General features: G+C 43.5%; 1 protein-coding gene across 3 annotated transcripts in view; it reads right to left on the reverse strand.

The window, feature by feature from the left end:
- Positions 1-13,781: 13,781 nt before the first annotated feature.
- CASP7 (caspase 7) overlaps positions 13,782-25,026 on the reverse strand; it is a 30,281-nt gene continuing 19,036 nt past the window's right edge. For 2 of the 3 annotated variants that reach the window (XM_077877582.1, XM_077877581.1), the window contains 5 exons: positions 20,985-21,121; positions 20,401-20,529; positions 19,474-19,649; positions 18,953-19,082; positions 13,782-15,363 (listed from right to left, as the gene is read on the reverse strand). In XM_077877582.1, coding sequence (XP_077733708.1) covers positions 15,140-15,363; positions 18,953-19,082; positions 19,474-19,649; positions 20,401-20,529; positions 20,985-21,121 — 796 coding nt within the window. In that variant the 3' untranslated portion in view covers positions 13,782-15,139. The remainder of the gene's footprint in view (positions 15,364-18,952; positions 19,083-19,473; positions 19,650-20,400; positions 20,530-20,984; positions 21,122-25,026) is intronic. The other variant, XM_077877583.1, reaches the window with a different exon arrangement.

Below are 25,026 nucleotides of genomic sequence, written 5' to 3' on the forward strand. Positions count from 1 at the left end.
AAGAAATGAAAGCAAACAAATGAAGAAAAATCCCACTAGCCTTTGTTCATAGTCACAATGCTCCTTATTGAGAACAGTGTCAGCCCTGCCTTGACCTCATACATTCATTGCTGTTGAAACAATTCCTTTGCTACCCACCCATCCATACCCTCTCAGTGTGTCCCTCCTGGGGAAAGTAGGGAGGATTCCAGATGAGGAAACAAAAGCCCGACTTCTCCAACACACTTGCACATACCAAGGGCCTCCAGATGATCTGCTTCTTCATCCATAACAGAGTTGTTATCAACAGGGTGGCATAAGGCAGGCTCTCCTCTACAGCCACAAAACAACTCTTAAAAATAAGAGTTTTGGGGGTGCCTGGTTGGCTCAGTTGGTTAAGCATCTGCCTTTGGCTCTGGTCATGATCCTAGAGTCCTGGGATCAAGCCACCACACTGGGCTCCTTACCCTGTGGGGAACCTGCTTCACCCCTCCCACTGCCGCTCCCCCTGCTTGTGTGCTCTGACTCTCTCTCAAATAAATAAATAAAATATTTTTAAAAAATGAGAATTTTGCTCACAAGAGGCAATAGTAGTCAAGCCTTGTTGAAATTCTCTCTTCTTATTGCTTCCAATGTACTCTTCTCATTTGGTCTCTTCTGTACTGATCTATTTGTTTTGTCTCTTTGCTTGCTCCTCTATCTGCATGCAGTGCATTCATTTCAGAATCTCCAGAGTTTCTTCCTCATGTATTTCCCCGCTCTACAAGTATTTTTTGATGCTGAAAGTGTTAAGAGTCTCTTGAAATTGGTGACCTTGAATTTAGCAAGATTTCTGCCTGACTGATGTGGTTTTTTTTGTTTGTTTGTTTTTGTTTTTGTTTTTGTTTTTTTATTGGCATTCAGCTGTTCAGGAGCAGAATGGGAGAGCTGAGAGGTGAGGTTTATTTCAGGCTAATATTTTTTGTTTTGTTTTGTTTTTGCCAGAGAGATACCACGGATAGACAAAGGAGTAAGGGAACTTAGGATATTTGCAAAAGCCTGGAATGAGAGGGGCATAAGGAGGAGAGAGAATAAAAGGGGACTCCTAGGGAGGAAGTACTGGTGAGATTGAAGAAAGATGGAGCAAGTTGGCTGGAAAGATGGAGCAAGTTGCCACCTGGGTGTCATTAGAGCAATGGGATCAGGTAGGGAAGGGGTGGCAATGTAGCTCACAAAAGAGAGAGAAACAGCAAAGTAGGAAGGAGACTCTCCAAAGTTGGGACTCCACCTAGTAGCTTCTTTCCCCTAAGCCCATCTCACGCATAGGGTATGAGGCAACTCCTGGCACCCTATGTTTCTTAGATCTCCTATTGGTCAGCAATGGGGCTACCCTGCTTCTCAGTTTATTTGTACTTCAATTTCTATTGTAACAAAATTAACTATCTTTCATTTCTGATCCTGGAGGGGGAAAAAAAAAAAAACATGTTCCATATGGATTTTGAATAAGTTGTGAATTTGAGGAATCAGGCAAAACTCAGCCCTTAGCATTATTTCATTCTTTTGCCTTTTGCCCTGGGAGGGGTGTGTGTGTATGTGTGTATGTTGTGTGTGCATGTATTTTTTAATGCTTTTATCACTTTCATTTTCTGTTCAAGTTGAAGGCAGTTAATAAGAAAGAATATTTTATTTCAGCATTTGTTGGTACCAGTTGGATAACAAGCATTATTGGGGATAAAAGAAGAGTTAAACGCAGACTTTGTTCTTAGTGACTTTATAAGCTAATATGGGAGATAAGTGGCATAGCAATAATAAGCAGAGTGTTAATTAGAGTCCTAGCAGGGAATAGCACACTCTAAGGAAGAGAGTTATTGAAGGAACCATCTATAGAGGTGTTGGCTTGATTAAGACCCAACAAGGTGTGGAGAAGCATTCAGTGTCTCGTAATAATGGGAAGCCTTTACCACCTCCAGGCCTGCTGGGATAAGAGGAGGGAGCAGTTCTTCCAGATTCTGATAAGAGTGGTAGCTGTAGGTGAGGTTCCAAGACATGGAAGCAGTGGTCGTAGGAAGACAAACATGGCTACTGTCAAAACTACAGCCCTCATGGAGAAAGCAGAGGTGGGTAAAGGTGGGGTAGGATAGGGAGAAGCCAGCAAAGGAGATTAGAGGGAGCAGAGGAGTACATGACAACACAGAAGTATGTGGTATCTGGAAGTGGGAGCAAATGTTTTAGAAGGATGGAGGGTTCATTCACGTCAAATGTTGCCAAGAGGGTGAGCAAGATGAGAACTGAGAACTGTTCACTGGATCTGGGAAGGTGAAGGCCATCATGACCTTGGCAAGAGCTATTTTAGTGGAGTGGTATAGAGTAGAAAATCTGATGGGAGTGAGTTAAAAAGAGAAATGGTCCATCTTCTGGGGTGCAGAACATAGCAGAGAAGAGTGGAGACTAGTGGAGAGTTGCTTTGGAGAAGCAAGTGAAGATGTCCCAAAAGGAATCCAAAATGAAGAATATGAAGTGGTGAGGGCTTTCAGAAAATGCAGATTAGGAGTCATGGGAACTCAGAGGAAGAAGCTGTTCTTCCACAGATGGAAGAGGATGAAACCTCCTTCAAGAGGAAGATCTCATGGAGGAGGTGACACTTCATCTAGGTCTTGAAGCCTTCCTACCCTTCCACTCCCCAGTTATCCCTGGGGCACATGTGACTCTTGGATAGTAGACATTCTCTTGATCCCAGCCTTGGCCTCACCCACTGGTTCAGAGGCAGAAGGAACCTACCTTGTGAGTGGGATGCTGGGGCAAAGGCTCCCTTTCTTCCCTTGGGTGGTGCAATGTGTGGATGGAAGAGCATTTTGCTTCCTTGAGGGGAGCCAACACGAAAATGAATCTGACATAAGGAAAGAATAGAGCTGAAATAGTCACAGAGATGCTGAGCATTCCTCTCAATGACTGGCAAACTTTGGGTCAAATCATGGTTGAATTCCATCCTTCCTCTAGACTCACTAGTTAGGAGAAACGGATATTCCCTTGACTATTTAAATCAATTTACATTAAATGGTCTTGTGCAAATGGAGATCATTTTGATTGAGAGACATTATGATTTGAACATTAGAAACTGACCCATGGGATAGAGATGGGGGAGGGAGTTTAGAAGGAGAGAAAGTCTTAAAAAAAAAAAAAGGCATGGTAATAAAGAAGACAGCATACTATTTTTGAGCATGAAGTCAAACTTTCCAGGTTCACTGCTATGCTCTGTGAACTTGGAGAAGTCACTTAACATCTCAGTGCCTCAGTTTCCTCCTCTTGAAAGTGAGAATGATAATAGTAGTTACTTGATTAAATTGTGACGAGGATTAAATAAGCAGATATTTGTAAAGAGCTTACAAAGTAAGAGCTTGGAAGGTAGTAAGTATTTTACAAGTGTTTGTCAAATAAATCAATGGTGCTGTGTCTGCAATTTCCAACTGAGTTTGTGCATGAGTCTCACCTCTAATGAGTCTCACCTCTAATCTGAGCTCCCCGATTTTGAAGACTCTCCAAAATACATAGTGACAGTGTGGGCACCAGGTCATTCTTTCTATGTTTCACATGAATAAACAGAGGCCCCAGCAGGCTTAGAAATCATCTAAGAGAGAACCTGGTAACAAACATCATGATGGAGCCAAACCCCACCAGATCTAGAATCAGGACACCAAATTTATGCTTGTGTTCTGCTTCAATTCACTTGGAGTTTTTCTCTTTCTTCTTCTGGGGCCAGGAGGCAACAAAATGACTGCCAGAACTTGACAACCCTAAGAGTCTATGGGTCTCATGATATCATCTTAATTGATACTGTATTTTACCATTTATAAAGCATTTGCAGTGTCTCCTTCTGTTCACACAAAAACCTTCTGAAGGAGTCAAGTCAGATGTTATTCTTCCTGTTTTACAACCAGGAAAGGCAACTAGCTGATAAAATATTTGATATTAGGGGTGCCTGGGTGGCTCAGCGGGTTGAGCATCTGACTTGATTTCAGCTCAGGTCATGATCTCAGGGTCCTAGGATTGAGCTCTGCTTTGAGCTCCATGCTCAGTGGGGAGTCTGCTTGAGGATTTCCCTTCCTTTCCTTCAGCCCCTCTTCCCTGCTCACATGCCCTCTCTCCCCTCCCTCTCAAATAAATGGATAAATCTTTTTTTTTAAAAAAAAAAAGAGAAAAGTTTGAAAAAAAAAAAAGAAAGAAAGGTTTGATATTAGATAAGTTACTACTAAGGGTAACTGGAACTGAATCCCACTGAAAAACTCTAGGAGCCAACACATCTGCCTGTCATCCCATCCAGGGGTGAGAGAGTTGGGGTATTTATATACCAACTCCTGTCAATCATCTGAGGACATTAATTTCTGGCACTTCTGGCCTGTCACACATGTAGCAAAGTGGGCCCATGTACCAGAGGGACTTCTCAGGCAAAGATACATGACTGTAGGCACTTGAGAGTAGGCCACTGCATTACCATGATGACCATGAAGGGCTAGGGGTGACCACCACCAGTATCAGCCAGTTTCCTTTGGCAAGATGTTCTGGTCACCTTTACGTGCGAATGGTCTGTGAAATGTGGTATTTTAGTTAGGCACATTGCTCTTTTGACCTCAATCATGTTTTTGAGGATAAGAAAGTCATAACATGGGGTAGGCTAAATAATGACCCCCCCCAAAGATGTCCACATTCTAATCCCTGGAACCTATGACTACATTACCTTACATGCAGGTGTAAGTTAAGGATCTCGAGACAGGAAGGTTATCCTGGCTTAGCCAGGTGGACCTGATGTGATCACAAGGGTCCTTAGAAGAGGGAGGCATTTGGTCATAGGAGAGGGAAGAGGCTATATTGCTGGGTTGAAGATAGAGAGAGGGATCGGGGGAAGGAATGTGAGAAGCCTCTAGAAGCCAGAAAAAGCAAGGAAATAGATTCTCCCCTTAAGTCTTCAGAAGGAACAGAGCTCTGTCAAGACCTTGATTTCAGATTTCTGACCTCTAGAACTCTAAGAGGATAAATTGGTGTTGTTCTAGGCCATTACACTTGTGCTCATTTGTTACAGCAGCTATTGGAAACTAATACAGGGGGAACGGATGTTGGGTGGGTTAATGGAAGTGTCTACTTCAGGGCTCTCATAGGTAGATCACATGACCCATGCAAAACAGAAATGTTAACTTCACCACTCTCACCCTTCCCATCAAACATGCTCCCAGTCTCAGGAAATGGCACCATTTATCCACCTGCTTGTGCCATAAACCTGGGAGTCATCCTGTTTCTAGCTTTTTCTCACAATCCCACTTCAAATCTGTCAGCAAATCCTCATGGCTCTACCTCCAAAATAAAGCCCAAACCTGACTACTTTCACAACCTCTGTGGCCACTCCAACCTGCCATCACCCCACCTAGGCAACTACAGCAACAGCTTCCCACCTGGGCTCCCTGCTTCTATTCTTTCCCTCTTTAATCCAGTCTCCACAATGTCTTTTACAACAGTTCATCAGATCCTACCACTTCCCTGCTCAAATCCCTCCAATGACTTCCTATTGCATTAGCATGAAATCCAAGGTGCTCGCCATGGTTGAAAGCCCTACACGATCTGGCCCTGCTTGCCTTTCATCCTTATTTTCCACCATCCTGCTCTGTAGTATGGCTGTCTTGATGTTTCTTAACAGGGTCAGGTGGTAGCTACCTCAGGGCCTTTGCACTTGCTGCTTGCCCTGCTTAGAACCATCCTTTTTCACATATCCACATGGTGTACCTCTTCACTCTACTCAAGTTTCTGCCCAGGTGTAGGCATTAGAAAGGGCTTTCCCAGCCTTCTACCTAACTTGTCCTTCTCCTACTTCACCATTCCTGAGCTCTTTATCCTGCTTTATTTTTCTTTATAACACCTGTCACTATATGAAACGATACCAACTATCTGTATTTTCTACTGAAATATAAATTTCATGAGGACTGAGACTGTTTTGTTATCTGTTCTATCCCCAGTGCTAAGAACAGTGCTTAGCACATAGTTCAACAAATATTTATTGATTGAAAAAAATGTATATATAAAAGGCTACTTCCCTGTAGGTGACTATCATGGTTAGTCAAAGACAAGTGGTGGTTTTTCATGTAGGTGTGACTTACTCAGCACATGAATTCCTGCATTTTTATATAACCACCCACACCTTCTAAATCTTTATGCCTGAAAGAGAAATTGGTCCTCAGCTACCACAAGTCCTGTCAGAAGTTAGAAGAAAAATTGTGAGCCATCTGTGATTTCATGGAAAGTACAAATCCTCCAACACAGCTCTTTTCAATCACAAACAGATCATTTTGCCCTCTCAAATGAGAGGGTCCACTGTTCCCAGTGGGTATGTGGCTGGTAGGTGCTGGTGGATTAATTACAGAAAATTCTCACCTGCTTTTCTTATCTAACCCACCACTTTTTGCTCACATTCAAACCTTCTGGTTTTAAAAGTAGCCATTCTCATTTGTTCTTGGTACTTACTTAATTTTTTTCTATTTTTGTTCTTTTTTTAGATTTTATTTATTTATTTGACAGAGAGAGAGAGAGAGAAAGAGAGAGAGAGAGAATAAGCAGGGGGAGCAGCAGAGGGAGAGGGAGAAGCAGGCTTCCTGCCAAAGAGGGATCCTGGCATGGGGCTCGATCCCAAGACCCTGAGATCATGATCTGAGCGGAAGGCAGATGATTGACTGAGCCACCCAGGTGCCCCAGTACTTACTTTAAAACATTAAAAAAAATTTTTTTAAAGCAGATGGAATATACCTATCTTTACAAATTCCCTCCTCCCTTGTTTTTCTTAGTTTTCTTCCTCCTTCCCTTCCTAGGGGTAGTTACACCCTTTACAGTAAAGGGTGTAACACCCCTTAGCACACTCCCCAGGGTTCAAGGTTTCTAACCTGTTCAACTTCCCTTTTACAGGTGTAGTCTACTACTGCTCTGCAAGCTCGGCTACAAGTTGGAATCACACAGAAGGGTTGAACAACACTGATTCCTGGTCCCACTCCCAGAGATCCTGGCTTCGTTGGTCTGGGTCCCGCCCGGGGACTAGTAAAGTGCTCCAGGTGAATGTCAGGTGCAGCCACGGTTGAGAATCATCACATCTAGTCCCTCTCATGGGGGTCTTTAGAATCCTCCCCTTCTGAGTACACTCCCCAAACTCCTTGGAACTTTCCATATGTCTCCTTAAATTTACAAAGACCCGGCTTTTGCTTGATGATTCAGAGTTTTCATAACGCTGCCCACGGAAGGCAATGTCTTAAAATCATGATTTTATGGTTCTTTGGAGTTTGCAAAGCCATTTCTCACACATGATTTCTCGGACTCCTCCCTACTTCCTTGGGAGGTGGGAATTCAGGGTCAGGAGCAGGTGATGGCAGCTGGAGCAGCTGTCTGCAAAGTTAGGGCCAGGGCGGCCACAGTGAGCAAAACAAATAAAACAACAAAGACAAAACAAGACTAACAGAACAAAATAGAGCAAAATGAACAAAAACAACAAAACCCTTCAAAAACAGGATGCCCAGTTAAATTGGAATTCCAGGTAAACAGTAATTTTTAAATATAAGTATATTCCACGCAATATTTGGGACATACTTATGCTTAAAAAAATTGTTCTGAGATTCTAACTGACCTAGGCACCCTGTATTTTACTGGGCATCTGTACACTCAGAACCTGTTCCTTTTCTGAGGCTCAGGCTGGTGGCTATGCCATTCTCTTGCCTTCCTGTGATCTCCTAGCGACTCGTCAGCTTGAGGTCCTGCCCACGTTTCTCCTCATTTCTGCATAGGTAGCCATTATCCTCAGAAAGAGCCTCTTCTGGATATTAGAATCCACTCACACTTCCTTTTTCCCCCTTTTCCTTTCTCCTTCTGTGGCCTAAATTATTTATAAGTTTAGGCTGGTTAAAAAAAAAAAAAAAAACCACAATCAGACATTTATTCAGTACTTTCTGTGTGCCAGGCATTGCGCTAAGTGCTTTGCATTCACTATTTTATTTCCTCCTTTCATGGCTCTTGGAGGTTGATACCATTTCCTAGGTACCTATTTAGGACTATTTGCATTTTAATATGGAAAAAAGGTTTATGGAGGTTAAGAGATTCTGTAAGGTCATACAACTTGGAAGCTGCCAAAGCTAGGATTGGAACAGGGCTGTCTGACTCCAGACTCTTTGTTCTTAACTAGCATGCTAGGAAAACAAGGTGGTTCTAGGAGCCTTGTGGAGTTGCTAGTCAAGTCTTCTAGCTTGTTCAGCTTAGCTTTCTGAAGCCCCTGGCATTTGGAACAACCCCTGGATAGACCTCTTCCGTGCCATGTGGGTGGCCCGATAGATTAAGTGTTGACAAAATAGCAATCCATAAGATGAATATACATTTTTGGAAACCTTATTTTTAACCCTGAGAAAGAGGAGGCTTTTGAATAAAGACTTCAGTGGCTGTTGCCAGCCAAGTAAACGCTAAATCAACCCAGAGACAATGTTCTTTAAACACGTTTGCTGAGGCTAAGGGGCAAATAGTTTACACTGATTCTGGGTAGCTGGCCACAAATGTCATGTGTCAGAGAGGCTTTTTTTTCAAGTGTTCCATATCTTTTTTGGTATAAGCTGCCCCTGTGCTTTAGCAGTCTGTAAATATTTGTGCAATTAATGTATGCTGGCAAATGTCTCAAGAGGAAAGCAGGCTTCATAATGCTAAGCAAAATTGTAATTAGCAACACAAAAGAAAAAGAATTTGTCTCTTTCATCTCAGTGCTTAAAAACTGTCAGTATTTAATGCAGCTGGAGGCTTCAGAAAAGATAATTTGCAAAAGCTGGTTTTCCTAAGCTTTTAAGTTGGTCCTTTACCCTAGTATAAAAAACATTCACTTGAAAATTATTTTTTCCCTTCCCTACTTAACATTAATCCAGTTAATACTAATTATGAAAGGTGTTGTAGAGCAAAGTTCCTTTAAACATGTTAGTAATGTCGTCAAAGGGAGCATTTTGCATTGCGGTACCCATGATGTACTGGAGGAGGTAAAACATCAGTGGCCTATGCTGTTTAGAAATGATTGCCTAAGTGATTGGAGAGGAAGAGGAAAGAGTGTGCTTGCTTACACTAGCTGGAGAAGCAGTGCACCTGGGCCCACCCACTGCAAGCTGTGTACTGTCCGCTCCTCCCTTGCACATCATGGGCTTCCTCAAAAGTTGCCACGGCCCTGAAGCTCCTATATCGCCTCCAACGTTCCTGGACAAGTGTTCTCCAGTCCTGAGCACACCTGCGCTTTTGATCCTTTGCCATTCAATCTTGGGGTAAAATGGCTAGCCAGGTGTTATGGACTGAATATTTGTGTCCCCCTAAAATTAATATGTTGAAATCCTAGCCCCTAAATATGACATATGAAGGTGAGGCCTTTGGGAGTTGATTAGATCATGAGAGTAGAGTCCTCATGAATGGATTAGTGCCCTCATAAAAGATATCCCCAAAAGCTCCTTCCCCCTCCTGCCATGTGAGGATACAGCAAAAAGGTGAAATCTAGGATACCGAGAGCCGACTCTCACTAGGCATGGAATCTGCCAGCAACTTGATCTTGGACTTCCCAACCTCCAGAACTGTGATAAATATATGTTTGTTATTTAAGCCACCTACTTCATGGTGAAGTTATGGCAACCTGAGCTGATTAAGACTCTGCATAGCTAGGTCTGTGAATAGCCAGGGCATTGCTGGCTCTTTGGTGATCTTTTTCCAGCTGTTTAATTTAGGCTTTGCAGCCACTTGTGATCTTCAAGGGAGCTTTCTGATATCAGTATAAAGCACCTGCATCAGGATATCCAGGCAAGTTTGTTAAATGAGCAGATTCCTGGTCTCCGTCCCAGGAATACTGAATTACAATGGGAGTGGGATGGGGTGCACAAATCTGCTTCATACACAGACCCTGCAGGATCCTCAGGTACCCAAAGCTTGAGAATCTCTTAAGTAAAAAAGTCATCTTCTATCCATTGACCTTAATTTTTTTCCTTCTGTACTGCCTCCACTCAGCCTTTCAGGGGTGTCTAGGATGAAAGAGTAGGAGATATTTCCTCCAGCAACCCCTCTCTGAATCTCCAAGCAAGGAACACCCCTCCTCTGCATTCTGGAGTAAAGTACACAAAACAGCTCCTATTTTATTGGAGTGATTTGTTAACCTCCTCTGGGGAAAACATCATTTCTTGGTCATCTTTTTAGCCTCACCCCTAATACAACACCTGGCGCTTAGTGGGACTCTTTCAACAGCTGCTGCATAAATCAATCTTTGGTGTCATCACTGCACTTCTGGGAGACTTCACTTTGAAAGGCATAGACAGGAAGACATGATCAAAGAAACAGTCCTTGAGGGGAAATAGAGGGTCCAGTGGAGCATCTTCCATTCTTGTTTTTCTACAAGCTTCGTGTCATTATCATCATCACCATCTTTGACCTGTACCTTTCTACTGAGTGCTTTGTGCCAGGCATTGTGCTAATAAGCACTTCACATACTTTAATCTCCACGATATTACTACCCTCATGTACAGATGAGGAAATTGAAGGATTGCCTGAGGTCACATGAATATTAAGTAGTCAAATGGCAGAGCTGGGATTAGAACTCAGATGGCACTCAGAACAAATTTCTAAACACTAATGGTTAAAACACCTTGCTAATCTTGGATCCTAAGAAATAAGTATAATGCCATGCTGGTTGAGACATGCTTGAACTACTTAAGCTGGAATCAGCAATTTAGACCAAAACTGTCAGACTGTTTATATTTTCCTCTTTCCCAAATCCTCCCTGAACCTCATGCCATCTACTTTGGTCAGACCATCAAAACCCAAGAGGTGCTCAGCCTTGTATATCTGCAGCCATAACACCATGTGCTTCAATCTAAATATTTGACATAGTTTGTGTTTAAATGCTTAAAACAAACTTACTAGAAACTTGCCATACAGGTTTACAGTGCGTTATAAGTCAAAACTCATGGCAAAGCCAACTCATCATATTTCGTTTCTGTGGTTTTGAATGTTGACCAAGTGATTTTTAATGACTATTCATGCATGAACCTGCAAGCTATGGGGTTTCCATGTCCACATGAGCACTGTGGTGGTAGCTGGGGCCTTCCAAATGTGTTCTTGGTGTGTTTGTGTTAATTACTTACGAATCAAAGATAATTACTTGCCATCTGATCCAAAATGAAAGCTCTGAGGTCTATCAAAGGGTGATCTATGGCCTGAGGACACACCGGCAGGGAGAACTAAAATTCTCTTGGTGTCCACCTGGGCTCTGAGGAAAGGTGGGAAGAGATAAGCTCTGAGACTTCAATGCACAACAGCTCCTGCACCAATGAAAACATGCAAGGATTGGCTCCCTTAATCCCATCCTATTTATGTGGACATTATAAAGGCTGCAATTCATATTTGAAGACACTTTGAGAACATATAAGCAGTCCTATTATGTTGCTCAGAAGGTTCACTTAAAATGGGGGAGAGCAGGGGGATCCCTGGGTGGCTCAGCGGTTTGGAGCCTGCCTTTGGCTCAGGGCGTGATCCTGGAGTCCCGGGATCAAGTCCTACATCAGGCTCCCTGCATGGAGCCTGCTTCTCCCTCTACCTGTGTCTCTGCCTCTCTCTCTCTCATGAGTAAATAAATTAAATCTTTAAAAAAGGGGCGGGGGGGAGAGCATAGAAAGCCTATCATGTAAATTCAGGGGATTATGTCGCTTTATAAGAAGATATGAAGGTTTAGCAATGCCTAAAAACATGTCTTCTGTGGATGCTTCAAAATATACATGTTCTTTCACTAATTCCTTTTAGGCCTATTCTATATGATCAGCTCCACGTTCAGAAGTGCAAAATGGAAGCAAAAATGTTTAAGAATTCAGAACTGAGCTTCTCAAGCTGTAACATGCACCTGGATCCTCTGGGGACCTGGTTACAGTGCAGATTTGTGTCGAGCAGGTGTGGGGTGGAACCCGGGATCCTGCATTTCCAACAAGCTCCCAGGGGATGCTGACAACACTGTGCACACACTGGATGCTGCAAGATACTACATTATCTACAAGGCCAACAATATAAAAGAACCGTCTGATCTGAGTATCTTTGAAGACCTCTTAAGGATCACATTCCTTCGGAAGTTAGTGCTACCTGGCCTACTGCTACTACACTCCCTGCTAATGACACAGATAAATTCCTGCTTTAATTTGGTGACCACCACAGCATCTCACTTGGCCACATGATTGACGGGAAAGGGCATGAAAGATGAAAAACTAGAAGGCAGGTAGGGTGTGCTCCACGGGAGTCCAAAGGCAATCTTTGGATCCCAGGGTATTTGGTGACAAGATTTTCAGGCAATGAGCTGCAAGACTGGACAAGATAAAGGATTTGTCACCTAGGGCCTGTGCCCTTCCAGAAAACATTGTCTTCTTTCTCACAGAGAGGCCTTCCTTTCCTGGAGGCTTTGAACCATGTGAATACACTGAACTCCAGTACTTTGAGGCCTATTTTGGGCAATTCATAAACACAATAGGCTTAGCTGGTTTATGGAAATTTGTTCAAGGAAAAGGCTCAGGGTGGAGTCTAAGGCTGACTGTGAACGTATCAAGAGCTAACACTTAAAATAGGCTAATGGTACCTTGAGAGAAAAACAGAAGCCCAGCTATGAGCCCATTATGCTCGCGAGGATAACATCCACCTGCACTGGCTTTCACCAAGCCAAGGCAGGGCTTTGCTGGTTCCTCTGGTACGGGACAGGCTGAGTTCTAAATAAGAAAGAGAACTAGGAACATGTATTCACCAGACTGGGTTTGTATCAGAATTTTGGTTTACAAAAAGATCAGAAAGGTTAAGAGGGGAGAAGTGACTAAGCACATACTCAACTTGGAACAGTATCTCTGATCTTGATAAACAAGAGTGTCTGCCCAGTGAAGTATTCAAAGAAGGCTCTTTCTTGACAGCCACTTCTATCTCTGGTCTAAAGGACACATATCAGAAAGGGAGACAGAACATGAAAGACTCCTAACTCTGGGAAACGAACTAGGGGTAGTGGAAGGGGAGGTGGGCGGGGGGGTGGGGGTGACTGGTGACAGGCACTGAGGTGGGCACTTGATGGGATGAGCACTGGGTGTTATTCTATATGCTGGCAAATTGAACATCAATAAACAATAAAATTTATTAAAAAAATAAAAAATAAAGGACACAAAGGAATATTATTTGTGAGCTCAATACCTATGATCGCTCAAGAGAATTTTTAAAGAAACCCAATACCCTGACACTTGGAATCTTTAATAAAGTTTACAAGGGAAATAACCAGAGTACTAAAATTTTTACTTCCAGTTACAATGCACTTAGGCACATTCATTTCTACAAGAGGTTCCTTTAATAGGATAGTCTGTTTTCCAAAGAACAGCTGATGATTTCTGAGAATGGTAGGGTGGATGCTTGTTGATTCATGATCTGCACTTAAATTTTGTACAATTGGATATTTTAGATGGCAGGAAACCAGAGACAGATCTAATAAACTGGCCATAAAGTAGTTTTCTTATTGAAAGAAGATAAATGGTAGCCCATTGTGAACAGCTTTATAAGTTAATTAACCCTTTACGTGAACAATTTTAGTTTCCCAAGTGACTGACTTGCTGTTCTGTTAGTGTTCCAGCTTCAAAAGAGACATGAATTATATTTTGTGTGGAGGTCAAGTCAGTGAGGGTCAATCCTTATCCCGTTTTCCCATTTTTTCTACTGCCATAAAAAAACTTTAGAATGAAAGCAAACTGAGAAAAAAAAAAAAAAAAAAAGAAAGAAAAGAAAGCAAACTGAGCAGGTTAGGAATTAAGCAACCACTTTTTAATCAATAAATATGAACATCTGTGTGTTAACCAGTTATTAGGCCAGAATAAAATCGTAACTTATCAAGAATTCAAAAGGTAACCTTGAAAACAAAGTGGAAAAATCTTTGCCATAAACTTTTCCCACATAGAGAATTAGGGGTAACAAAAAATTTACTCAGAATAAGGCTTGGAATAATCTAAAAAATTCCAGGTAGATTTCAAAGCTAAAAAATATTATTTTGCACATAGTGGTCAATACGGAGATTATCGGACAATTCAATGAATAAATGATTGAAGGGAGGAATCGCTGAACCTCAGGGAATAGGTTGACTTATATTCACATTATGGACCATTCTGATACCCACTCCTTGCTCCTGCCTCACCTCACTTGGCTTTGCTGTGCTCTGTATTTGCAGGACATCATGCTTCCAAGGCGCTTGTCAGCTGGCTTCCAGGTAAGGTGGTGGAGGAAGAGTCGAGGGCAGGAGAGATGAAGCCACGGTATTTCTTTACATCTGACTCAACTGGTCTTGCCCCAACTCAGGCAGGGGCTTTGTCTCTGCCATGGCTCCAATTCCCACAATCCCTTGGTGGTCCCGGCTCTTACCAGGCCCCCACCATGCTGCCACTTCCGTGGGCTACCCCAGCTTCTAGACTAAGGGGACCACACCTTTTCATAGCCTTAAGTGGTAACAGATTCCTTTTATTTGGGGTTTCTTTTATCATCTTTGTGGTCAATTTCCTCTATTAAATTTCCTCTACTGAAACACCTGGAATGGTTTCTGTTTCCTGTTTGATACATATTAGAATCATTAACATTTTTTTCCCTTTATCTGGAAAGTTTTGCATGAGAATCTGTCCTAAGCCAATGAAAAATCACTCAAATCACACTCTACCCACTTTCTGCAACACTGGTGAACAGATGCTGTTTTTTTTTTCAGCCCTGCAATGCTATTTGCCAAGTAGACCCCATCTACCGTGTCACCACCAATCATGGTGGACACAGCCAAGAGTCTGCGGAGGTTGTTTCTGTTGTATGTGCTACATGGAACAATAAGCAGATAAATACAAACAAAAAATTAGTCTTAAGAAGAAATTACAAAGCCATCAAATGGATACATTGTAAAAAAAAAAAAAAAAAAAAAAGGAGAGAGAGTCTCCGAAAACATACAAACATAAGACAGCACCAGAAAGTTTCTTTCCTTTTGAATCAATAAATGTTCCTGAATTAAAACCTTTAGAATTTCTAGGTATTTCAAAAGCATCAAAAAAAAAAAAAAAAAAAAAAAAGACTCATGAACAAATGATCCATGGTTTTTCAGCAAGAATGCATCCCTGAAATGGTTATCTTTTCAGAAGTAGAGTTCCTTGGTAAGCATGGAGACCACACATGGGATCTGCTTCTTCTCGTGGAAGTGGGGGTCATCCGACTGGGACTCGAAGTGCCTGGCCACCCTGTTGTTCACCCTGGTGAGGATATGCAAGATCTCCAGGCTCTTGCCGTGCTCATTCAGGGTGGAGCACAGGGCCTGCACAAACCAGGACCCACTTCCTGGGCTCCTCCATGAGTAATAGCCTTCAACAAGACAGAAAGGAGAAGATCAGATCAGCTGAGCTGGCCGCTGCCCCATGCACCACCAGGAATGGGCTCTCAGTGTATGGGGCCTTCATATCTGCTTTCCCAAAATTATCTTACTCTTCTCTTCCTGCAAGTTCCCAGTGAGAATTGCGCTGGTGTGCTCAGAGAGCAAACATCTTCAGTTTAGAAGGCTGCAAGGAGATGCTTAACACATATGTTCCTGAATGATACACATCAAATACCTAAGTGTGGATGAGACAAATGGGCACGTGGAGCTTTCCAAGGGAAATGCTGGAAAAGCACTCCGGCACTCTGGAACTCCTCACTGCCCTTTGAGGTGAGAGCTACGTTCTAATCCAAGCTTCCAAGAATTTGCAGATCTTAGAGAATTTTGAGATGTGTTCCTGTTGTTGGGGCACACAGAACTGGAGCCTGACTCCTTATGAAGAAATCTGGAAGTGAGAGGTGGCTGGATCACCTACTGCCTTAGGGGTAAAGCCAAGAGAGCATGCTGTTCTGAGGCCAACACCATAAGGGCAAGGGGTGTGCTTCTCATGGACCACATCTGGTCTATGCCAGAAGAAGCTTCCGCTCTGTCTGTCCAACAGGATTTCTTGGAGGGACAAGGAGACCTCAGCATAAAGAGGCTAGTCAAGTGTCCTGGAGGATTCCCAGGAGCTGAGGAAGGAATCACAATACACAGCCAGGGATGGAGATGCAAATCAAAGTCCAGGAGATGCAAGACACAGGAAACCAAGGGACTCGAGAACATGCCCAAGAAGAAAGGACCCAGCTTTAATCATCTCATTGGTACAGAGCACAAGAAGCCAGGTAACCATGCAACTTGGAGCTTCCCCTAACTCTCTCCCATCTTTGACTCTGAAAGAGTCTAAAAAGGAACCGGCATATGGTGAAGGAGGTGAATAAGGGAAAAAATCAAGGCCCTGTTAGCACCTTAGACCTATAGCAGGGCTGATCAGAACCTGGAAGAAATTTAAGGCCGAATTGGGTTCTGGGTCTTAGTTATTATTTCAGTCTGGATATTCTGGTTACAGTGCTGTGACTGTAACCTGGAGAGAGACCATACTGTCTAATATCTTAGTGTGAGCACCACGGACCTGGTGATGGTCAAGGGAAGACTCCATCACTCCCAACCCCCAGGTGGAAAGGAACATATAAAATAAAATCAAGCTGTATTTGGCTTACATGATAAGCTGTGCTTTGTGCTCCTACTGCCAAGTGGTCTCACCAGTTTGATGAGATTCAGTCAACACCATTATAATTGATAACAATCACTTATTGAATAGATGTACAGTAAGTTTAGGAGTGACCTATGTGGGTAAAGTGACTGAGGCACACTTAGAGTTCTTCCTGCAGCACTGAGCACTGGTAACCACCAGTGAGGGGATTTAAGCCCCATGTACCAGAAAGCAATTCGCTTGCAGAGGGGCTCGAATAACTCATCTCATTCTGTAAAATAACTGATGAGGTTGGTCCTGTGCTGCCAACCATTTCATTACTGCCCCTGCCCTCATGTCCCCTAACCCCTGACCTACGTGGTCTTCCAGGGAACCAGCCTGAAACACAAACTCATCCTGTGGCTCTCCTACCTAAAATAGCTCCGTTGTACTTCTTTATCAGGGTGAAGTTTAGGCTGCTCAGGATAGAGCTCCTCATAGCACAGAGGACTCACCAAGATGCGGCCCCTTGCCTACCCATCCAGGTCTGATCCATGCCATACCTGGTCACATCCTGTGCTATGGACTGTGTCTCTCAAAACTCAAATGTTGAAGCTCCAACCCTTCATGGGACTATTAGAAGTAATAGGGCCTTTTAGAAGGTAATTAATGTTGAACGAGGTTATAAGGGTGGAGCCCTGATCCAAAAGAGTTAGTGTTCTTATCAGAAGAGACACCAGAGAGCTCCCTTCACCTCCACCATCTATCTCTCTGCCCTGTGGGGACAGAGCTAGAAGTAGCCAGTCTACAAGCCAAGAAGCAGGGCTCCACTAGAAACCAAAATGGCTGGGCCTTGATCGCGGACTTCTTAGACTCCAGAACTGTAAGAAATGTATTCCTACCCTTGAGTCTGTGGCATTTTGTTACAGGAGCCCAAGAAGGCTAACACACCCCGTGATCCGGCCTTTTGAGTGTTACCAAAGCACTGGGCATCTGACCCTTCGGCATGCTGTTTGGTAAACCATCTTTCCCTCCCATTGTTGTTTGATTTTTTTCATGACTCAGTTACAGGGACTTTCTGGGAAAGCTTCTCTTACTGCCTCCCTAGAGTTCACCCTTCTTCCTTTACCTCTGCCACACTTTGCTCAGAGTGCCTATAGCTCTACCATTGGGTTTGTTTATCCAGGTTCATGCCCCCATGACACTGCTTCCCTCTTGAGAGAAGGAAGACCAAATTATTTTTTCACATGATCCTTAAAACTTGTTTTTTTTTTTTTTAAAGATTTTATTTATTCATTCATGAAAGACACACAGAGAGAGGCAGAGACACAGGCAGAGGGAGAAGCAGGCTCCCTGCGGGAACCCGATGTGGGACTCGATCCCCAGACCCCAGGATCACGACCTGAGCCAAAGGCAGATGCTCAACTGCTGAACCACCCAGGTGTCCTGATCCTTAAAATTTGTGAAGTTGTCATTCTTATGAAATCCCACCGGTAGATCCTGCCAGAGTCGGTTTTCCAAACATACTAACCAATTTATTATAACCAAGACCTACTACAGAACTACTACCCACGTGAGGGAGTTCTAAGTGATAGGTTTTACTTAAAACAAAGGAAGGAATTCCACTGAACTAAGGCAAACATGGGAACTTGGGAAATGAGTAGGCTTGCTCATTCCTGGCATTTTCTGGTGCCTGTTTCTGGGCTGCAATGTAAAGGAATCTGGGTCTGAGCTATAGCCATAGCTGTATACAGAAATTTCTATGTGACCTGGAGCATATCACTGAAGCTCACCCAAGCTCATTTTCTTTTTAAATCTGTCAAATTAAGATACTAATGCCTTTCCTAACTTCCCAATTATTATAGAAATGATATGAGGTAAGAGATAGGAAAACACTCTATAAAATGTCAAGTGCTATAGAAATGTTTGTTCTTACTATGACCAATAATAATAGTGGTAGTAAATCTAAGAATTGAGCTTACTTGGAGAGAACAGTGAACACATCCCCATGGTAGGCAGAATCATGGTCCCTAGAGATGTCCATGCCCTAACCCCAGAACCTGTGAATGTTACCTGAGATGCAAAAGGGACTCTAGCAGATGTGATCATGGTTATGGAAATGAGAGGTGGGGAGAGTATCCTGGGTATTCCAGGTGGGATACCCAACCTAATCATAGCAGTCCTTAAAAGAGGAGAACCCTTCCCAGCTGTGGTCAGAGGCAGTGGACGACAAACTAGGGAATTCTAACATGTTGGAAAAAGCCTCCAGAATGTTCCTTCTGGAATTCTGTGAAGCCACTATGTTTTGGGGAGTTTATCGCTGAAGCAACAGGAAATGAATATAGCCCCAAGCCTGCACTGTGATGGTGGGATGGCATGGTCTGGTTAACAGGCAATGGATTTGATACCTGGAACTGTAGAATAGGCGAAGAGAAAGTCGGCTTCAACGGGGATCTTATATCGAGGATTGGCATCTGTATCATTGATGGGCCCCGAGTCGGCCTGGACCCCATCATCGAGCTCGGTCCCCCGGCAAGCCTAAATACCAAAGCAAAGATCACTCTGTGGAGTCAGGAACAGGAACCTGTGTGCTCTTCACTGCCGCGGCCCAGTGCTGAGGGGTGTGCCCGGCATGTGCTAGCAGCTCAATGAGAATTTGATAAATAAGTAAATAATGGACAAAGGTTGTGTCAAATTAGCAAACAAAGCAAACGAAAATATTGCAGTGTCTTAAAGAAGTCTTCACAGCTGGTGATCTGATGCAAATACAGATGCCAAGCATCTAGAGGTAGAAAAACAAAACTCAAGTTTGCCATCCTCCACCGAAACTGCACCTACATGTGTAAAAGTGTTAGAACCCAAGTCACTCTGTAATCACTCCGTACTCTTTTATCTTTTGCAGTGGTATTTGGCTTTGAAAAGTGATTACCTGAATGAAGAAGAGTTTGGGTTTCTCTAGAAGGGTTCTGCATCTATCCCCCCTAAAATGGGCGGTCAAGTCCTTTATTGCTGTCATGCCATCTGTTCCATAAATTAGATTTTCTTCTCCGTGGCTTAGTAAGATGCAGGCGAAGCAAGCAGAATTTCTGTGGTCCTCTTCAGAGGCTGCAAGCAAGTGATTTGAGGACTGAAAAGTTAAGATAAAAGTCCTATGGGACCTCCAAAGGGTCCTCCCTCCCAGACTGGCAGTGGCCACCGACTGTCAGACACGTATGCAGGGGAAGGAGCACCTCTGTGGAGAGAAGGAAGACCAGTGGAGAGAAGTAGAATTCTCACTTAGTCTGAAACCAAGACGGTGCTGCCTCTTGAGGAAGTGCGCCCCATGTGTGGGTGGGGTTCGGGAGGCAGCATCTAGGGGTGCTGATGGGCTTGGCCCTGCTGTCTGTTAGGTCTGTGATGCCAGCCAAGTGACTTCACCACTTTGTACCTTTATTCCCTTATCTATAAAATCTTTCTAAAACCTAAGGTACTTCTAAATATATGATTATTTTATCTGCCAGATTATTTATCTGCCACCAGGGAAAAGTTGACACTTTCAGCTGTGTTCTAGACAGGAAGATACAGACTTGTTCCTCTTCTATGAATTACCTTTCTGAAACTGAGACCGTTCTATAGATACCAAACCTATCGCTTGCTGTCATGGGCACTGATTTCATCTTTTTAGGGGAGAGATCGAAGTTTCCTGAAAAGCTCCCCTGCCTGGGCCCAAGTAACCCTAAGGAAGGCAAGGGTGCCCAGGCGGAAATCGCTCCATCCCACAGAGGCACCCTCCCAAGAGGGGCATGCTGCTCCGTCCCGGAGCAGGGAGGAGGTGGGAGGGTGGGAGGTGGGGAGACACACACACACACACACACACCTTTCTTTAGCAGATCTTGCATCTTGGCACAAGAACAGTCATTATAGATGACCACATCAAAACCCAGGTTTCTGAAGCACTTGAAAAGAGCCTCGGCATCTTTGTCCGTTCCATTTCGGACGCCCATCCCTGTGGGAAGGAAGCGCAGGATGAGCCATCCCTGGTTGATACCTGCCTGCCAGCAGCATCTGGTCGAGGCACTAAGCGTAGCCTTACTGGCTCTGGTGTAAATGCTCCCCCGAGGTCACTGTGTGCATGAGCAACTGAAATAAGCAAACTCAAAGGAGAAGGTCATCCAGCCTGCCCACAGAAGGTGAGCCTCGTCACGGCAACCCTCTACTCCCAGCAAGGCCAAACAGCTCCCCTTGATTCTTAGCCCTTTGTTCACATCCCCCATCACCTCATGCACCAGGTGGGACCTTAGACTTGAAGCTCCCGACGTCCCTCATGCCTTCTTCCCGGGCCATGAACAGCATCAGGCGGGGTGTTGCCTGCCACAGCAGGTGGGCACAACCCTTCTCTAAGTGAAGTCTGATACAAGCTGAAGGCAACGGGAAAGGTTAGCCCTGGCCCACAACATTTACCTGTTGTTTTGTCGAAGTTCTTGTTGTTTATGATGATGCATTTGCCCACCTTCTCAAAATTCATGTTATACTGGTATGTAGGCACTTGGTCCTGGGCAGTCTTGATTGATCTCCCGGAGTCATTTTTCTTCTTCCTACTTGAAAAATATAAAGCGAGTCAGGGGCCGTGGAGGATGTCTGGACACAAATGGCCTCTGGATTCCACTGCTAGCATGGCAGGGGTGCCCAGGAAAGCTGTACCACCTGTGAGGAAAGGCCCCAGGTGGGCAGATGGCTCCATTTAATTGGTCATATTTGAAATGAACAGGATCTCCTGCCTTGTTTTACTAGATGCCAGAGAGAGTGTGATCCTGGGGCATACTGGCTGGGATGGCTACAACGTGTTTGTAACACTTGGAGCTGTTTATAGCACCTGGAGCTATGTCATTCCTTGCTGGTGGGAACCTACTTTTTACCTCCATTGTTGAAAACTCGCAGAATCTACCCAAACTGAATTTAAACACAGCCCGTGCACAGCAGTTTAGGGTGCAGGGATGCACTGCTGGGCGCATGCATAGATCGGGTGCATCCCTGCATCCTAAAGTTGATCAAACACAAAAAGGGAAACTGATCTACACATGTGCCCAGCAGTGCTGTTCAGCAAGGGCCCCAAGCAGCAAATAATTCAAATGTCATTTACAGTGTCATGGATAAACTGCTGAATATGCATATGATGAAATAGCATATAATAGTAATAGTGACCAAACCACGACAATACGAAGCCCCATCAATGAATCTCATGACTATCATATTGGATAAAAGAATTCATAGTCAGAACACTGACACCTCATATGAGAAGTGGTTACTTTAAAAGGGGGAAGAATGGAAGAGCAATTTAAAAAAGAAAGTCATCCCCTTCCAATCTCCAGACGCTGGCCATCCAGCTTACCAGAAGCCTGCCATGGAGGCTGGAACACGCAACATCATTGAGCAGACACAGAAAAAAATGTCAGAATGTGAGCTGAAAGCAGCTGTGCTGGTCATCCAGGGGAATGTAAACTCCATGAGAGAAAAGATTTTTCTCTCTGTTCTGAAAAATTGCTGACTCCCCAATCCCTAGAACAATGCTTGGCACATAAGTTGCTCAATAAATATTTTTTATAAACTACAGACCAATATTCCTTATGAATAATAGATGTAAAATTTAAAAAAAAATTTGAGAGAGAGAGAGTGAGCATGTGAGTGGGGAGGGGCAGAGGGAGAAGGAGAGAATCTTAAGCAGGTTCCATGATCAGCATGGAGCTGGACACAGGGCTTGATCTCACCACCCTGAGATCAGGACCTGAGCCAAAATCAAGAGTTGGATGCCCAACCGACTGAGCCATCCAGCTGTTCCTGGATATAAACATTAAGAAAACATTAGCAAGCCTAATCTGGCAATCTCCGAGTAGGATTATTCACCATCACCAAGTGTGACCAATCCCAGTAATTCAAGGTTAGTTTAACATCCAAAAATCAATTAATGTAATCCATCATATTACTAGACAAAGATAAAGGACAAAAACCACCTAAACAGCTCCACCGATGCAGAAAAAACTGACAAAATCCAATACTCTATTATGATAAAAATGCTAAGTAAACTAGCATTACAATGGGACTAACTCAACCTGAAAAGGGTAACTATGAAAAACTCACAGATATCATACTTACTGAGGAGGCATTGAATGCTTTCCCTCTAAGGTCAAAAACAAGTCAAATATGTCTACTCTTGCCACTTCTGTTAAATACCGTACAAGAGGTTCCAGTCAGGGGAATTAGAGGTAAAAAGAGGTGTTCTATGAATGAATGCATCAAGTGCATTGCCTCATTTTACAGTTATGGAAACAGGTCCACAGGGGGGCAGGGGTTGTTCAAGGTCGGCCAGGTAGTGATGAGCAAAGACCACCACATTGGCCCCAGGTGATATCAGCATCTCACGTCGGTGCTCCAGAGCCCCACACCTAGAGCATTTGTCAGAAGACTAGTCCAGCATGATGCCAAAATTTTGGTCAAACATTGGGAGGAGAAGGTGAAAATAAAAACTCAGCTTGTTACCTGACAAATGTGGGCATTTCATTCTGAGTTTCACTGAATCTCACCTGTAGTAGTTTCTCAAAATCTCTGGAAGGACATGGCCTTTGCTGTTACCCCTCCTACCTGGGTCTAGATTACAAAGTGACTCTGTGTGTCCAATCTCCAGATTGCTTATTGCTTTTCTTCAACTGTAACCCCACTCTATCCTCCACTTTTACAAGGCCAACATTCTTCTGTAATATCACCTGATTTTTCAAAGAGAAATAGCCTCAATTTGTTCCACTTTCTCTGGACTCTTCCTCCCTACATTTTCTTTCCCCAGGAAGGCAGCACAAACAAGCACTGGACTGGGACTCAGATATCTGCCCACGAGACCCTTCACAGAGCACTGACCTCCTTGGAGGTCCTAGAAAACAGAGCCTTCTGTGACCGTCACAGAAGAATATGGCCAATTTCATGGGCAGTAATACTCTTGTAGAGTCTTTTCCCTCTCCTGGGCCTCCATAAAAGCTCAGAGGGGACAAATATTGGTAAAGTGAGCTTCTGTAGCATTCAAGGATATGCCATGTGGGGGTTGGGGGGGTGACTAGGATTTACTTCTGAATTCCCTGTCAATAACCCATACTGACAGTGTCCTCTGTGCATGTGGAAAATTATCTGCAGGTACTCTTTTTTTTTTTTTAAAGATTTTATTTATTTATTCATGAGAGAGAGAGAGAGAGAGAGAGAGAGAGAGAGAGAGAGGAACAGACACAGGCAGAGGGAGAAGCAGGCTCCATGCAGGGAGCCTGATGTGGGACTCGATCCTGGGACTCCAGGATCACACCCTGGGCTGACGGCAGGCGCTAAACCGCTGAGCCACCCAGGGATCCCTGCACGTAGTCTTTCATATGCACACAAAATCTTGAAGCCTCTGAAGGACGTGAATGTGACTTAATTATACCCATTTTATAGGTTATAATAACAACTAACATTTGCCAGGCCCTTAAAATTCTCCCTGCATTTTCTCATTTCCTCCTGACAGGTCTTTAGCTAATGTAAGACCACTCAAAGACCCTAATAAGACTAGTATTAAGTCTAACAGGCTGGAAGTCTTTAAGAGATAAAACTCTACTTCTATCTTCTGCAGTGTGAATTATTCTGAAACTGTACAACAACATCCAAGTACTAAACACACTGTGATTTTTTTAAAGCTGTCACTAGCCCATCCACAATGATGAGCAAAACAAAACCAGTGAGCATCTTTTATAAGAAAAACAGGGTTGGTTATAAGTTACATGGAAAAAAAGACTCCACTTCTACCAGAATAGATTTGGAAAACACTTTTTTTTTTTAAAGGATTCCAAAAGGGGAATAAGATACACACACTTTAAAGAAAATACTTCCCATGTTTATAAAAAGTACCTTAAAATTGAATATGAAATGTGTGATTCTTGTTCCTGGTAAGTATTTCAAAAGAGAGGGAATTCCCTTACCTAGCCTGCCCCCAATTTGAACCCTCATTTTTCAAAATGAAATAAGCATCTGCTTCCTCTTTCCGGATTTGAGTCAGTTCATATTTATTTTTCCTTCTTTTTGCTAAACCTGGGTCTTCCCAGACCACAGATATGTCTTAGGGAGCAGTCACGTCCATTGCATCAGCTTTGTCTTCTTCCTACAGTTGGCCTTGGGACAACTCCATCTGTAGCTTAACTTTGGGGAAGCAATCCCTGTGATCAGGTTAAAGCACGTAACTGGAGGGACAAACACAAGGAAGAAATGATTAAGATGCAGAAAGCACCAGGAAAAAAAGAAAAGAAGTGGGTTGGAGCCCACCACCTGATAGATACATTGTGTTAGAATCAGAGTCTGAGAGATCAGAGTTGGCCACCTACTAGCTGTGAGGCTTCCGGCACCCTCTCCCCCAGGGATGAGCACCCTCTCTGTTCTACTTTTCCTTCAAGACCCCAACGAGAGCAGTGCCTTTACTTCCATTTTGCCAATTCTGGCT

This window comes from Canis aureus, chromosome 29 (genome assembly GCF_053574225.1).
Source record: "Canis aureus isolate CA01 chromosome 29, VMU_Caureus_v.1.0, whole genome shotgun sequence".
In the NCBI taxonomy this organism is placed as follows: Eukaryota; Metazoa; Chordata; class Mammalia; order Carnivora; family Canidae; genus Canis; species Canis aureus.